Here is a 17,021-nt window from a genome sequence, read left to right on the forward strand (position 1 = left end):
AGTCCGAAGGTCCGGGAGAGGATGCTTAAAGTGAAAGACCTTACGCTGTTTAAGGCGGAACAGATCTGCAAAGCTGCGGAAGTGTCATCGCAGCAAAATGAGGCCTGGGGCCAGCTAGAAAGGCAAGTGGCTTCAGTGAAACAACGTCAGCGTTTCCGTTGTGGCAAGTGCAATCGAACACACGAGCGAAAAAAGTGTCCAGCGTTCGGGAAGACATGTTTTGCGTGCAAAGGGGCCAATCATTTCGCTGTCTGCTGCCAGAATGAGTCTGCAGTCGGTGCAGTAGTTCACGAGGAAAGCTTGGAAATCCTCAATGTCAGGGTCTGCACTGTCGAAAGAACACCTGATTGGATGGTTGCAGCTAAAGTAGCCAATCAAAATGTTCTTTTCAAAGTAGACACTGGGTCTCAGGCAAACTTGCTGCCCTATTCGGTCTTTCGTAAATGCAAAGCAGAGACAGTCCTGCAGCCAAGCAGCTCCATTCTTCGGTCCTACAGCGGGGACGAGATTAAACACTTCGGCACGGCGACCTTACCAGTGGTGATGAACGACAAGTCCGGAACTTTCACTTTCTTTATCGTGAAGAAAAGCAAGCAGTCAATACTTGGACTACACGCAACTGAGTCGCTGGGACTGGTGGTGCGTTCGGTGGAAGCCGTGGACACGGAGTGTTCTGAAAAAGTACTGCAAGAATTCCCGCAGCTCTTTCAAGGTACCGGCTGTGTTGCCCGTCCATACCGGATGGTTCTGCGCGAAGATGCCATACCAGTGATACAGCCAGCGCGACGTGTTCCGTTGGCATTACAAGAACCACTGCAGGAGGAGCTGCAACGCATGGAAAAGGCCCACATCATTCAAAGGGTCAACGAGCCAACAGACTGGGTGAGCCCACTAGTTATTGTTAGGAAGAAAGATGGCAAACTGCGGGTCTGCATGGATCCTAGAAACATTAACCAGTACCTGAGGCGGGAACACTACCAGATGCCAAAGCGTGATGATATTGAGGCGGAGCTCGCTGGCGCTAAATACTTCTCTCGTCTCGATGCAAATTCTGGGTTTCATCAGATTCCATTGGATAAGGACACATCAACAATTTGCACATTCGCTACACCGTTCGGGCGTTACCGCTTCTTGAGACTGCCGTTCGGGATTGCTTCAGCACCAGAGGTGTTCCAAAAAACATTGAGCGAGGTATTTGACCGAGCCCCAGGCGTGCGCGTGTATGTCGATGACATTCTGGTATGGGGTGCGACACGTGAAGAACACGATGAGCGCCTCCGTGGGGTATTGGAACTTGCAAAGCACGCTGGCTTAACGTTCAATGCCAACAAATGCAAGTTCGCTTGCACAGAGGTTGAATTCTTGGGCGACATTATCAGCCAAGACGGGATAAAGCCTAATCCTACGTTTACAGCATCATTTGCCGAAATGACAACCCCGGCTGATAAGACGGCTGTTCAGCGAATGCTGGGGGTGGCCAACTACTTTGGGAAGTATATTCCGCGTATGGCTGATAAGACCAAGCTGTTGCGAGATCTTATCAAAAAGGACACAATCTTTCAGTGGACAGAGAAACACGCCGCTGAATGGGCTGCTCTTTGCTCTGTTTTAAGCAGTACACCTGTGCTGGCAATTTTTGATCCAGCTAAGGAAACAAAGGTCAGCTCGGACGCATCAAAAAACGGTCTAGGAGCTGGGCTTTTGCAACGTCACGGGGATAGCTGGCGACCTGTCGCCTACGCATCGCGTGTCATGACTGAAACGGAACAAAGGTACTCGCAAATTGAGAAAGAAGCACTGGGAATTACCTTTGGCTGCGAAAAATTTCACCACTTTGTTTATGGAAGAAAAATTGTCATTGAAACGGATCACCACCCACTCCTAGCAATTGCATCGAAAGATATTGGCGATATGCCGCCAAGGCTTCAACGTTTTTTTTTTACGCTTGATGAAGTACGATTATTCCCTTCATTTTGTACCAGGGAAACAGTTGCTGCTGGCCGACATGCTGTCGAGGTCATCGCCCAAGGAATCAGCGGACACCACCGGCTTCCCAGACGACGTAGAGGTTCATGCCGTTGGAGTGGTCACGGATCTGGTGAGCAGCAGAACAATGACTAGACTTGTGGAGGCTACTGCAAAGGATCCTGATCTACAGTCTGTTATAGGTTACATTAGAGACAACAGTGATCTGTTCGGCAGCCTGAAGCCATTCGCTGCAGAGTTGTCCTTCATAGAAGGAATCGTGTTAAAAGGGACGAAAGTAGTCATTCCAAAGTCTATGAGGGCAGAAATGCTTCGACGTCTACATGAGGGTCATTTGGGCTTGAATAAATGTAAAGCAAGAGCTCGACAGCTAATGTTCTGGCCCGGACTCTGCTCCGATATCGAGAGGATGTTAAACGGTTGTACTGTCTGCCAGAAATACGCGTACCAACGACAACGCGAGCCTTTTTTGATGCGGCCAACACCTCATTACCCTTGGTACAGAGTCGGCGTGGACATCTTCCAGCACGGCTGTAGTTCTTACCTGTGCGTGTACGATGCCCTCTCCAACTTCCCGGAAGTTGAACAACTCAGCGACACCACAGCTCGCACTGTTATTGACAAATTAAGCGCCATCTTTGCCCGCTACGGGATACCAGTAGAAGTTTGCAGTGACAACGGTCCCAAATTCTCCTCCCACGAATTTGCTGTTTTTGCATCCAGGTACGAGTTCCAGCACGTGACTTCGAGCCCTGGATTTCCACAATCTAATGGACTTGCCGAAAAAGGCGTTCAAATTGTGAAAAGAATCATGAAAAAGACGCAGGAGACACGTCAGGACTTCTGGTTGGGACTGCTGTCCTACCGGTCGACTCCATTGGAGGACGGTCGTTCACCGGGTGAGCTCCTGCAAGGCAGAAGACTGCGCACGCTGCTCCCTGACTTCAGCCGCCAGCCAAAGACAACTGTCTTCAAGCGCAAGCCACTGGATGCTAATGCTAAATCTCTACCGTGCCTCAAGAAAGGAGAGGTGGTTAGGATTCGTGACAAACAGTGGACCCGCAAAGCGCGAGTAGTGGGACCGGCTGCCCCGCGGTCATACCGGGTCATTACGGAAGATAACAAGCTGCTTCGCCGCAACAGAAGGCACCTAAACTCGACGCTGGAACCCTTCGAGAGCGGCATAGCCGAAAGTGAAGAGTCCGACAGTGAGTGCGAGCCCGTAGACGAGCACGTGCCCAGCCCGAGACTTGTAGCGGCGCCAACTACGGACGGGCAGTCGACGCCAACAGTAAGGCGGTCCTCCAGAATCAGGCGCCAGCCAACCTGGCTACACTACGATGGTAACTTCAACCAAATAACAACTCGCTGACCTTTCAAAGAACTAATAAACAGGGGAAGATGTATCGTGCAAGATACGCATGCGCAGTGCCTACCGGCAACGTCATGCACTGACCACTGCCGGTGATACCAGCACGTGCCGGCATCGATCAGCCACTATAAAAGCGAACACCTTCTATCAATAAACGTTCATTCTGTTCTGGCATGTCCTGAATGATACAATATTCAGGCTTATCTCATACTCGTCTAGAAAGGAGTTATGCATCTTACAATTCATTATCTGTTCGTCGCGCAACGTTGTTGTTGTTGTTGTGGCTGTAGGAAGACGGTAAAGAAAATGCCCGGGCCTACTACTGGCTCTGTAGCTGAGCCACCTCCGCTTCCTCGTGCGGACAGAGGAGAAAATAGAATAGCCCAACGTTCCTATGGGTCCAAGCGCTGCTTTGTGCCACTTCCCGATAACTCAATAGCTCTCTTCATTTCTCCGACCACAGAGCTTCTTTCATAACAGCCAAGAACCGTTAGTGGAGTATTTCTTGAAGGAATACGTGTGAAAAATTAAAAACAAACGTTGTCTGTACTTGTACATACGTGTCTTGCTCGAAATCTTTGCCTCAATCTATCGAAAAGCTGAAACAGATGATGAGCTGCGCTCAAATTTCGCATCAGGAAGTAACGTAATCATGGATAATTTTTTTTCTTTGTCCTTCAGCCACAACGACATACTCTATAAGGGCATTCAAAGAGGGCGCATATCGCCCCGACCGACCTGTTACCACGATCGGTATGCAGGAAATTTAATGCTCAATGTGGTGGCGCAGTTTATGAATTTTGCTGTATTTCAATGCTCATGCATAACACCTACAACTGGAAGGGTAGGTAGGCCTCAGGCAAGTTTATGAAACCTAATTACCTTCTTACGGAATCTAGGGTCATGTCTGACACCTAGCTGCTGCACGTCTGATTGGTTCTGAGTAGAGCCACGTGATTTGGTATTTGTGTTTACCAAAAGTCCCAGATAGATTCAAGCTATCATTTGGTGACTTATTGCAGTGGAACCCAACCTTGATACCGAACACCTAATGGTATAGGCATATGAAATCATTATGCCAACAGTTAAGAGAAAAAAACCATATTAAAAACAATGTGCCGTTAAATAAGCCCTTAGTTTTACCTTGCCAGCGAAATCATAACTATGAACCTGCCACATCGAAGTTGGCCCTGCTTGCTATGATGCTTGCGTTGCACCCGACCTGAGAAGAATACCCAGTATTTTGTGATAATCTCCCTTTGTTCGCCTCCACAACGGTAGGGTAGCATACTGGGCATCGCCTAGTTAACCTCCCTGCCTTTCTATTCTATTCTCTCTCTCTTTCTCTTGGAAGCAATGCAGTAGTTTTGATTGCACACAGATGAAGCTGCAGTAATAGGTGCTTTACACAATGCTCTGATTCTGCAACATGAATTCATGGTCATAGGGCGAATTGATCGATCGTCCCAATTAAACGTTTTTGAAGCTAAGCAGTTTCAAAAGTGTCCTGCAGAATCTTGGACAGGGCTCATACGGAAACAGAAGTCAGATTCCTGTCCATAATTTATCTCCAAGGTTTAACTGAGACAGTCAACCTTCGCCTGTAAAAAACGAATTCAAGATGCCAAAACCCACGTTTTACATCATCAAAAAGGCTACTGGGTTTATTGAGTGCATAGAGGGTGTCTCCTTTCGCCAGGTTACATGAAACCTTTCACAACACAATTTCTCCAGTGCTGCAGAAGCTGTTATGACTGTGAAAACCATAAGCTAAAGCACACCCACATGACCACAGACTTCCGACATTGTCAGCCATTTCTGTGAACAGCTGAAGAGTAACACTGAATAAAATACACTTTTGAAACTTCCGCCAGCATTTTCGCAGCAAGCTATCTGCACAAAATGGAAATTAAAAAGCATCCCAAAGGAAAGGCATTCTGGCTGAAGTACAACAGTAGCAGGTAAAGTACATGAGATAAAGGTTAGAACAGCCACAGTAAAGAACGAGTGGACGTCTGCAGCAGATTTTTTGAATATGACCGAATAATTCGTCATTTCCTGCTATTTTCCCTACAACACGGCAAAAAAAAACAATTTATATTTGGTTTTATTACTTTTTGCGATGTTTTGAAAAAGTCATTCCGCGAGTTTTGCCCAGATGTTCAGGAAAATAACTGCTGCACATAAAGTCGACACTTCCAAGTGAATGGCAAGAAAATGGCAGGAATTTTTGTAATGTCTACGTCATAAGATGCTGCATGACCTTGCAAGACCAGAGACCTATGGTAGAAAGCACTAAAAAAAGAATGTGAGCCTATAGGCATTCAATATATATTTTGTACTTAAACATATACAGCACCCAGACTTCAAATATGTGTTTGGATAATTGTTGAGAAGCTGAGTCTTGATCTTATTGTGATATTAGCTGCTTTTATGTGCAGATGTTATTGTAATACCCCCAGGGCAGTCTCCTCAACACTATTCTTGAATGGTTGTGCTTCCTTCGCGGTGTCCAGCTCCTAAACCTCGTCTCTTCCTCCATCGACCTTTCACTGCAAACCACCATGCTAAACACAGTCCACTGCCCTTTCCATCGTTGGTGGACCTTGCCTGGAATGCACCTCTCGCGCAGCCTTCTATTCCTGCAATACCTTTCGCACGAAAAGGCTATAATGCCTCAACACTGCTACCCATGTCCAGCCTCTTGCGTCAGGACCAAATGCGCAATGCAGACCACCACCTCTCCCTGCACTACCTACCCATGTGCTGATATAGCGCCCTGAACCTGATACCAGTCCCACGTAACTAGTCCCTTCCATCTCGACTCTGTACCCCATGCCTCTTCTACTTGCACTACATTTTAGCCCTCACGTCTTTGCGTCACCTCGTGGAATTCAGATTCATATGAGTTCTCAATAAAATGGTTCTAAAAAATGTTTTGTTTGTCTCATTCATTTGCATGGTTTTCGCGGGTCCTTAGGTTGATGATATGCAAGGTGGCATTGGGAAATGACTGTGCCAGAAAATCACAGTTGTCCAAAGCAAATGGCGACAGTAGGGGCAAGGTGAAATAACTAAAGGTGGCTTAACAGTGGCGGTATCAATGAAATGTATGCCAATGAGCCCATGTTGCATTCCAATAAATCACGTTGCACATGCAAATACTGGTTCAATGTTGGCATATGCACGGTCCCAATATATTGTCACGTAAACGGCGACTAAAGATACCAGTGATAGCAAGGGTAACCCAGGCACAACGGCGATAAGCAGCAGAGACGCAAACGCGCAAGCGACACTTCGTCGTCCTTTCAACTTCAGCCTCCTTTCACACCTCAGTCATGCGCCACTAGGCAACGCTAGGTGGCATTACCCCCGCTTCCGAAAAAAAAAGAAAAAAAGTGAGGACGGCCGGTAAAAACGGTGTGAAAATCAAGAGAGTGGTCACAGCGGGTAGTCATACGCTATCGGTGGTAGTACGGCCTCAGTCGCACAATGTGCGCAATGTCCGAGCTGGGCTTTCGAAGTTTTGGCTGTGTGACAACGTCTGGGATAGCTTCATAACTGAGCCCACTCACACGACGCAACACTTTGTACGGCCCGAAGTAGCGGGAAAGGAGTTTCTCTGACAAGCGTGGACGGAGAACTGGTGTCCATACCCAGACTTGGTCTCCAGATTTGTAGTCAACCTGGCGGTGCCGGAGTTTGTAACAGTGCGCATCAGTGGTCTGCTGCCGCCCGATGCGCACACGGGAGAGCTGGCGGGCTTCCTCCGCGCGGATGGCATATTGCTGGGCATCTGAGGAAAGCTGGTCGTCATCTGGGCACGAGGCATGGAATCGAGCATGCTCTGAGCTTCGCGTTCGTAAACAAGTCGAAATGGCGTGAAGCGCGTTGTCTCTTGTAAGGCTGTATTATACGCAAATGTGACGTACGGCAGCACCTCGTCCCAGGTCTTGTGCTGCACATCGACGTACATTGACAACATGTCCGCAATCGCCTTATTCAATCTTTCTGCAAGACCATTGCTTTGTGGATGGTACGCTGTGGTCTTGCTATGGGTCGTGCAACTCAGCTCAAATATGCGGTCGATGAGCTGCGAAGTGAAAGCTGTTCCTCTCTCAGCAATAACGTATGAAGGGGCGCCATGCCGCAAGACTATGTTGTGCATGAAAAACTCTGCTACTTCGGAAGCTGTGGCATGAGGGGATTGCTTTTGTCTCAGCGTATCGAGTCAGGTTGTCAGTAGCGACTACAATCCATCGGTTTCCCTCCTGCGACAAAGGGAAAGGACCAAGGAGATCCATGCCAAATTGGTCGAACGTAATTCTGGGTGCTTTAACGGGCTTGAGAAATCCGGCAGGCTTTTGGGGCGGTCTTTTACGGCGCTGGCATTCGCGAAAGCTTCGTACATAGCGTTTCACAGCTGTGTAGAGTCCTGGCCAGTAATACATGTTGCGCACTCGAGCAAGCGTCCGTGAGCAACCCAAATGACCAGACGTCGGTTCATCGTGGCAAGTAAGGAGATGATCCTCAGGGAGCTTGCATGGCACTACCAGAAGGTAAGTTCTGTCTTGGCCCTGGCAGTTTCTTTTATACAAGTCGCCTTGCCGCATGCAGAAGAAACCAAGGTGCCGAGATAGGTGTCGAGGCAGGGTCATATCACGCCCTTCCAGATAATCGATGAGTGGAAGGATGTCTGGATCAGCGCTTTGTCAATCCCTGAGCTGAGATGCGCTGAGGCTCCTAGGAAACCGCTATCGTCATCGGCTGCAGTATCGCCAGTGTCAACGGGTGCTCGTGACAGCATGTCGGCGTCTTCCTCTTTGCGGCCGGACTTATAAACAATAGTTATGTTAAACTCCTAAAGCCGTAATCTCCAGCGTGCAAGTCGTTCAGAAGGGTCTCGCATATTTTCCAGCCAGCACAAACAATGATGGTCTGTGACGACTTCAAATGGTCGGCCGTAAGGATAGGCTCGAAAATTCATAGTGGCCCACACGACCAAGGCATTCCTTTTATGAGGCACGAGAGAGAGTGCGGCTAGCATAGGCTATTACTCGCTCAAACCCGTTTTGATGCTGAACAAGGACTGCGCCAAGACCGATACTACTGGCGTCAGTGTGCACCTCACTGTCAGCCGCTTCATCGAAGTGCGCCAGAACAGGGGATGTTTGGAACGGGAAACCGTGCTACGGCAGCAGTCTTATCGGGATCCGGGCGCACCCCATCAGCGCTTACAACATGGCCGAGGAACTTGAGTTCTGTATACCCGAAGTGGCATTTCTGTGGCTTTAGCGTGAGATCAGCAGAACGGAGGGCTTCCTTGACAGCTCGAAAGCGTTCGAGGTGTTGATCAAATGTTTCGGATAAAACAACTACGTCGTCCAAGTACACAAGACAGATCTGCCACTTGAGGCCAGTGAGGATGGTGTCCGCCATCCTTTGGAATGTAGCTGGGGCAGAGCACAATCCAAATGGGAGTGTTTTGAATTCATATAGGCCATCTGGAGTGACAAATGTGTTTTTTTCTCGGTCTCTTTGTCTACTTCGATTTTCCAATAGCCACTTTTCAAATGAATAGATGAAAAATACTTAGCACGTCGCAATCTGTACAGTGAGTCATCGATGCGCGGCAACGGGTATACATCTTTCTTTGTCATATTCAATTTTCGATAGTCGACGCAAAGTCGGAGAGTGCCGTCCTTCTTCTTGACCAGGTCTACTGGTGAAGACCATGGACTTGGCGTTGGCTGCACAACACCATCATCTTGCATCTCCTGAACTTGCGTATGGATCATTTCCCGTTCTTTGGCAGAAACACGATAAGGCTGCTGTCGTATAGGGCGACCGTCTTCATAAGTAATGATGCGATGTTTTGTGATGGGCGTTTGACGAACCTTCGAGGAAGAAGCAAAACAGTGCTTGAAGTCCAGCAGCAGTTGCTCTAAGGCCCACCGTTTCTCTGACGAGTGGCAGTTAATGTCGATGTTGTCAAGAGATGGCTCGTTAGTTTTTACTGCCGTGGATGCAAAACAGACCGGATCGTGCGCAACATGGTAAGCGAAAGCGATAGCAGTTCCCGGAAACAAGTGCCGGTGCTCATTAGAAAAATATGTGAGAAGGAGTGCAGCCCGGCCATTGTGAAGCGACAAAAAACTTCGAGCAGCGCAAATGCGTTTAGCAAGCATGCGTGAATGGTTCGCCTCCGCTACAGCATCACCGGTACGGAAATCGTCACAGGTCGAGCACTGCTTCGCGGCGGCAGCGATACGCTGTCGGCGGAAACACGAAGTGCGGCATTGCAAGGACTGTTACTATCTTGTTCGGCAGATTGTTTCATCGAAAATGTGACGAGTCTATTTCGCAGGTCGATAACTGCTCTGTACTCTCGGAAAAAGTCAATGCCGAGGATGAGATCGCGGGAGCAGTCACTTAAACAACGCAACTAACAACGAACGTACGTCCGTTAATCTGAAGCGAGCTATGCACATCCCCTTTGGAGTAACTATATGACCGCCGGCGGTTCGAAGGTACACACCTGGCCAAGCAGTGGGCACCTTCGTCAAAACAGTCGCCATGCGACCGCTCAAAATTGAATAATCGTCACCGGTGTCTACTAATGCATTGACCGTAGTGCGACCGTCTAAAATAACCGGGATGTCTAGAGAAACGCTTTTTGCTTCCCTACGTGGCGGTACCAGCAGCTCGCCGTCCGATCGAAGCGGCGCCGACGGGAGGTCTTGAACGCAGCGACTACCAGCGGCCCCGCCACTGAAGGTCGCTTTTTTCAGTTTTCCCGATAAGGGCTAGATGAGCGGCCTTGGTCCTCTCGCGAGGAACCGTGGGTGAACATCGAGGAGCGCCTTGGTGAAGTGGAGCGGGACTGAGGCTGCAAACGAGATGAATGCTGCTCCGCCAGGTACTCCTCAATAACTGGGGGTTGTTGACCAAACCGGGGAGGAGGCGAGTCGATGCGGAAGCCGTGAAGACCCAGGCGTCGTTGCGGACAATCCCGGTAGAGATGTCCTGGCTCACCGCAGTGAAAAGCAAAGCGTACGGCGGTCTGGCGTGCGCCAAATGTCGGCTTTGCGTCGGGGCAGCGTACGATTGCCGAGGTTCAGCACAGGCTGCACCGAGGGCAGCGGAGCTGTAGGTGGCGCGAGTATGGGCGGTGGTGAAGGGGGAGCCTGACTCTGCAGAACTTCCGCATATGTGGGACGGTTGTCGGTCCCCGACAGCAATGTGGGGCTCGTAACCACAGGCGAAAGACGGCTCTTGAGCGCCTGTCGCACCTCCTCCCACACTATAGCAGAAACGGAAGCATGCGATTGTTGCAGAGGGCTCCAGAACCTGCTCAGTTCTTCACGCACAACGCTGCGAAACAGTTCGCGCAATGATCTGGATGCCGCTCGGAAGATGCAAATGATTCCGTGATTGTGCCTGTATGAAAAGGTCGGTCATAAGCCGTGGCACGTTGTTGTAGCATCATTTTCATTGTGGTGGCCTCCGCATGGAGTCCGTTTATAGTCGACGATGGGTGCGCACAAGGTCTGCGAACAACTGCTCTTTCAAACCCCGCATCAACTGCCTGACCTTTTTGTCCTCGGACAGGGCGGGTTCGGCTCGCCTGAAGAGCGCGTCATGTCCTCGACGTACGCTTGGACACTCTCATTCGGCATTTGGATGCGAGAGTGAATGGCACGTTATGCATGCTCGCGACAATCAGCTCTAGTGTAAGCCTCGAGCAGTTGACGACGGAATTCCCGCCACGATGTTAACATTTGCTCTCGGTTCTCGAACCAGATACAGACGCCGTCCTCAAGGCTGAAGTAGACGTTCCTTAGTTTGGCAACATCGTCCCACTGGTTAAAAGCAGCGACACGTTCAAACTGAAGGAATCAGTCCTCCACATTCTGAAAGAGGTACCCATGGAAAGACTTCGGTACCCGAGGGACCTGCAAGGTGTAGTTACAGGCCGGTGCGACGCCCGTTACGTGCTGAGCAGAAGCACTGGATGTCATGGGGGCTGCTAATGGCTGAAGCTCCGGAGACTGCCCCTGGAGCCGTCGACTGGGGCGATGCACTGGGGTGTCTAATGGTACAGGGCTTGAGCGACGTCTTGCAGATGGAGACTCTTGCATAGGCGATAGTTTTACCCAGCAGCTCTACCAGAATGTCCCGTACATGGTTACTAAGGATACCAATGATAGCAGCGGTAACCCAGGCACAACGGCAACAAGCAGCACAGACTCAAACGCGCCAGCGACACTTCGTCGTCCTTTAAACTTCGTCCTCCTTTCACACCTCAGTCATGCGCCACCTGGCAACGCTAGGTGGCAATATGATCATGCAGTAATATCTTAAAATTCAGCGTTATGCCAATGCTCGTTCCACTTTTTGCCAACATTGGACCGCGGTTTGTGCGGTGTTGGTGTGCAGCTCAGGCGTCTGATCTGCAAACCCAACTTTTTCAATTACAGAATTCTAACAAAACATTTGTGCAAAACGACACAGAGATTATCGAGGCGGAGGCAATAGCTAATGTGTCAGCACACCATCGATTCTGCTATCTGAAAAAGAGTTGCCTTTCCTAGATGTGCGAAGGTAACCCGTAATTATAGATGCCGGGGAGTCCACATCTTATCTTTGTTGTGTTCGTTTTGTTGCAGTTGTTTCGTAATAATTCTGACATGCTCCTGAATAAACCTTTAGTTGTATGTTCAGCGCTTGTTCCTCTTCCTGACGGGGTTTCCTGGTGCGCTGCTTATAACCACTAATCAATAATTTATGTTTAAAGTAATGTCGCCATACTTGTTTATTGCGCCTGAAATTTTCCAGCTTCTCGTTTATAGTGCTCTGCACGGCCGCAAATAGAATATAGCGTCCCAGTTTGATGACGTCTTCTTACTGGTTTCGAATGCATCAACAAGTCTTGAATAATCCTAACATTATAACTCACCATTTCAGACAGTGAAAAAATGTTCCTGACTTCCGGGTGAATGAGGATGGCGTCCAAACCACAGAGAAAAACTTATCTATAGCTGTGTACATTGAAATTCGTCGCACGCCAAAAAGCCTTCAGACTTTTCATGGACAATCTTGGTATCATATATTCTGCAGCTTTACTTCTAGGTTTACGTATGTTGCATACCCTCTATATTTTTTCCGCTCAAAGCTTTTGAAGCATATGCAAGGTGACATGGTTATCAACTATGTAAAATCTCCTTTCTCGAATCCCGTTTGCTGTCTTTTGTATCCTACAACTGACACTGAGATACACACTGACAAAAATGAAATCAACCCTAGGGGGTACTCACGCAGATTCGCGGTATTGCCGAGCTGGTTAGTGAGTTTGGTTCTCGCAATAAAAAAAGTCAGAGCAAATATACCTTTACTGTACTGGAAAGCCCAGCTCTTGACTGCTGTCTAGAAATTCTGCCCTTACGTGCATGGGTTTCGTTTACAATCTTGACCTACCGTGAATCAGTGTGATGGCTCATAATACATCGCTATCCAAATGGCGCGTGTGTCGGTACGTCTTTATGAATACGAATTTTTACTTTGAAATTGGTCACTGCCACAGGGATGCCGATAGCTTGTAGGGCCATCAGTTGACCTCTAAAACAACTACCAGGGAGAAAGACGTCGAGAAATATTCATATTCACTATAAACACCTTTCCTAACCGAGATACCTTCCGACGATAGCAAACAAAAAATCGCATGAACCTCTTCTTTCGGTGGTCTGCACAGGAGCACGTTATACATTTTTCATTGTCCAAGATGGGCTCCTTTACAAGAACCACTCGATTGATGTTGCGTACATTTTTTTGTTGCCCGAAAAATTTCCGAAACAATGTTTTTGCGCTACACTTCATCACATCAGGTCAATTTGGCTTCTGAACAGTGCAAACGCCTCCATTGGCCGAAAAGGTATTCCACTACTTACGCATAGCTGGCCAGCTGTCACTAATGTTAGAGCATAAAGATTCATACAACCTCTTCTACGGACCTTCTGAAACCAGCCAAGCGACCAACAGCGCATTTTGAAATATAGCAACAACATTTTGGCACTTCTCCGAAGTTTTTTGGAAGAGGTCTCTGTTTGGCAGTCTGTGTCGACTAGTTGGCGAGTTATGAAGAGACTTCAGGGTAGTAATTCGCAGAGCCAGTTGATGTGTCTTCTTCTATACAGTACTCGATTATTTTAGGCCATTATGCTGTCCGTGTTATCATCTGCCACACGGGCGTCAGCATACCGTTAACATGGTAGAACTGCTTCGGCGGGCGCGACTCTAACTACCGCCTTATGACTCATTGACCAACGCTCTTTCTAGTAGAGCGTACGAACTATGCCTGCATAAGCATGCTGTCCATATATTGTCACGTGGAAACTCGATGTATTTACAGTGCATTTACAACAGCCTCAAGTGGCATAGCAGCAAGCAGCAACACGGAACCAGTCCCACTTCTTCGTCATCACTTGTCCCTTCCGCGAGGCAAGAGAAGGAAACACTTCGTCTTTCTCATCGCGTAACAATATCGCAGCTCGCTGCATGACTGTTGGATCAGCAGTATTAGTCCGCCCTGTTGCCAATAATGACGCACTCATACACCACCAAGCATTGATGCCACCGAATATACGCTTGTCTGCCTGCTCAATGTCAGCATGTCCTGCGTTTTCTAGACGTAATCTTCCCTTTCTCTCGCCTCACCATGTCCTTTTATCATTAACACGTTTCAGACTTCAGCAGCTTGGCAGGAGAGTACCCAAAATAGAGAGCACCTTCATTTACGCTCTTGTTCGCGATTCAATATACGAACGGTGAGCGTAGCACATGGCTCACGCAAGGCGCACAAAAATCAGGACGTCCTCTTTCTTAGTGAGAGAGGAGAATGACGCACATTATGTGCACCAGGCATGTAGCATGATATCGAGAATTCGAGGGCAGTCTCTGTGATCGAATCTCTGTGACCGCTACGAGCAGAAGGCGTGAATCGGTTAAGTATTGGGCGGCTTGTCCTCTTTTTCTGGTTTCCCCAGCGCATTTGGGCTTTTAATCGTGTTGATAACGCTCGCAGAGAGATTGCAACTGTAAAGTGATGTCTACGCAGTCTCCCGGCCAGAGGCGCCCCCCTGGTCGGCTTTCATTATGCCTCACGATCTACCTCTGGAAGCGTTCCAACGATCTGGCGTTCCAAACATTCCTGTGGCGCTGGTGCCCAATGATGGCGGATTTATCAAAATGAATAACCCTGGGACTGTTCGAGCTGCTCTCCAGGCAGCCTCTTCCCCGTAAGACTCGATGACAGAAGTGAGGCAGTTTGGGCGTGGTGGGATACTGTGCCGCTCACCAGACCTGAATTGCGTTAAGGATCTGCTTAAATGCAATTCATTTGGATCGCTTCAGCTGAGCACCTTTATCCCTACTCATCTTGCATGCACAAAAGGATTGGTCCGAAGAGTAGACTCTAGCTGAGACCCTCGACCTTCTTTCGGCGGCTGGTGTGGTAGCGGTCTATCGTTGCAGCCGGGAGGCTAATAACACGTGGGTACCAACAGAGTCAGTGATTGCCAGATTTTCTAGAACTTCATGCCCGTCAGAGATAAAAGCATGGCCATTGATCTTCCGTGTGGATCCTCTTGAATCTAAGCCACTGCAATGTACTAATTGCTGGCGATATGGTCACAGTGCTCGTGGTTGTAAGTCCTCCGTGCGGTGTTGCAAATGTAGCGATGGTCATCATTCGTCATCATGCTCACAACAAAATGACAAATGCTGCCTTTGCGGGGGAGCCCACGCTGCAAACTCCTTGGAGTGTTCATCTCGAAAACTGGAGCTTCAAATTCTAGAAGTAATAGGTAGAAAATGCTGTTCTCGTCTTGACGCTGTAACAAACGTTAAAGAGCGATTGCACGGTTATGCAGGTGTGTCAGCCCGATCAGGTGTGCCTCTGGATGCATCAGTCTCAAAAGCGATAATGACTGCAGTAGAAGCCCCAATAACTAAAATGGTCGGCCTAATAGTTGCTACTGCCACAGAGCATTTTTCAAACGTTCTGCAAGTTCAGCTAACGCAAACCCTTAAATCAGGAGCAGCCCCTTTCATAGCAAACATGCCCTCTGAAAGCTCTCAACTTCTTAAAAGCACTATTGTTGCTTCGCCTCACAGGACTACTCCTCCAGATGAGGATGGAAACATTATGACGCAGAGATGGTGGAATCAGATGTAAGAATTCTAAAACGGTGTGGGCCTCTCATGTCTAACCATTCTTCTCCGCGGTCCCAACCAAAATCAAAGAAACATCAGCATGCACCAAATCCACAGGATATTTTGGGACAGACAGTTGCGGCTGCCCAGATTTCGCAATCATAGGGCAACTAAAAGTTATCCAGTGGAATTGTCGTTCAATTCTAACTGCTTCAACAGATTTAGTCTACACTTCTTCTGAATATAATCTACATATAATTATGTTGCAAGAAACTTGGCTAACAGCCGAAAAGCATTTCTATTTACAAAATTATCATTTATTCCGACAAGGTCGCCAATGAAACGGAGGAGGTTTAATTATATTTGTCTGTACAAAATTCTGTCACAGGGCTAAGATTTCTTTCCAGTTATCTTCTATAGATTGTGAGTTATTGGCCCTAGACTTTTAAATTCCAGGGCACTCTCCATTTTCCTTAGTGAATGCTTATTTCCCTAGCGGTGCACAAGGTACAAAACCTCTAGATCTGCAATTAGTTAATTGTCGAAACTCAGATCTTCAGGCAGGTGATTTTAATTCGCATCATGTGTCATGGGGCTACAAGACAGATAGTTGTGGCAAGCGTCTTCGGGATTGGGTAACATAACTTTTCCTGCAGAAATTTGGGTTCGGCCACTTTCATAAGAAAACACGCTCAATCGGTGTTAGATTTACCTTTTACCTCTCACAGTCGTTTCGTTAATAATTGGTCGACACTTGGTTGTGGCACCTCTAGTGACCACATACCGATTGCAATTGATGTTAATCGCCCGGTAACTCCGGCGACTTCTCAGTTTAAGTCATTTATCAACTATATTAATTTTCAGTTAACGTTATGCTCTAATCTTGAGTCAGTGATTAACACGGATAAAAAACAAAAATCAAAACGCTTATGCTCGGTGATTGAGGATTGCCGTAGGAAGTCTGAGATCTTGGTACTGAGATCAAAGGGGAATACTTCAGCTGTTTGGTGGAAGGCTGATTGTTCCCGAGATTAAAGATGAAGAAAGGCGGCATGGAAAAAGCTTCTGCACAACCAGTGTCCGAAAAACTGGCATGATTATAAGTTCATTGCAGCTACATTTAAACGTGCAGTTGCAAAAGCGAAGGACGAGTATGATGTCAAGCATTTTGATTTTCTGTCGAAATCTGGCAACTGAACTGCTCTTTTTGGTTTTTTACACTCGCGGAAAACGATTCCGCAATCACAAAATCTACATTCCAATATTTTGACTCCCCATGAAGCAATAGACCCAATTGAAACAATTGCCAAAAGACTGGAGAAGCGTTTCTCATTTACACTTCTTTCATGGTCGATATCTGTAATGCCAATGGAACCAGTTAATTATGATCCTCAAGTTTCCGTTTCTGACCTTTCTCCTATAGTTGAGATTACCAGCCGCTGCTCCCGGTCCT

The 17,021-nt window shown here is 47.9% G+C and overlaps 1 protein-coding gene across 2 annotated transcripts; it reads left to right on the plus strand.

Annotated features, from left to right (window-relative positions):
* Positions 1-820: 820 nt before the first annotated feature.
* On the plus strand, positions 821-3,534 carry LOC146174477 (uncharacterized). 2 transcript variants are annotated; one of them, XM_084583502.1, is made up of 3 exons: positions 821-882; positions 1,983-2,098; positions 2,710-3,534. In XM_084583502.1, the coding sequence occupies exons 2-3, from the start codon at positions 2,073-2,075 to the stop codon at positions 3,356-3,358; spliced, it is 675 nt and encodes a 224-aa protein (XP_084439628.1). In that variant the 5' UTR covers positions 821-882; positions 1,983-2,072; the 3' UTR covers positions 3,359-3,534. The 2 variants fall into 2 exon arrangements, with proteins under 2 accessions (XP_084439628.1, XP_084439627.1); XM_084583501.1 differs by lacking the exon at positions 821-882 and having other exon boundaries at positions 973-2,098.
* Positions 3,535-17,021: the final 13,487 nt, after the last annotated feature.

The sequence above is a fragment of the Amblyomma maculatum genome, chromosome 11, assembly GCF_055883805.1.
Source record: "Amblyomma maculatum isolate TAMU_Amacu chromosome 11, ASM5588380v1, whole genome shotgun sequence".
NCBI classification, from domain to species: domain Eukaryota; kingdom Metazoa; phylum Arthropoda; class Arachnida; order Ixodida; family Ixodidae; genus Amblyomma; species Amblyomma maculatum.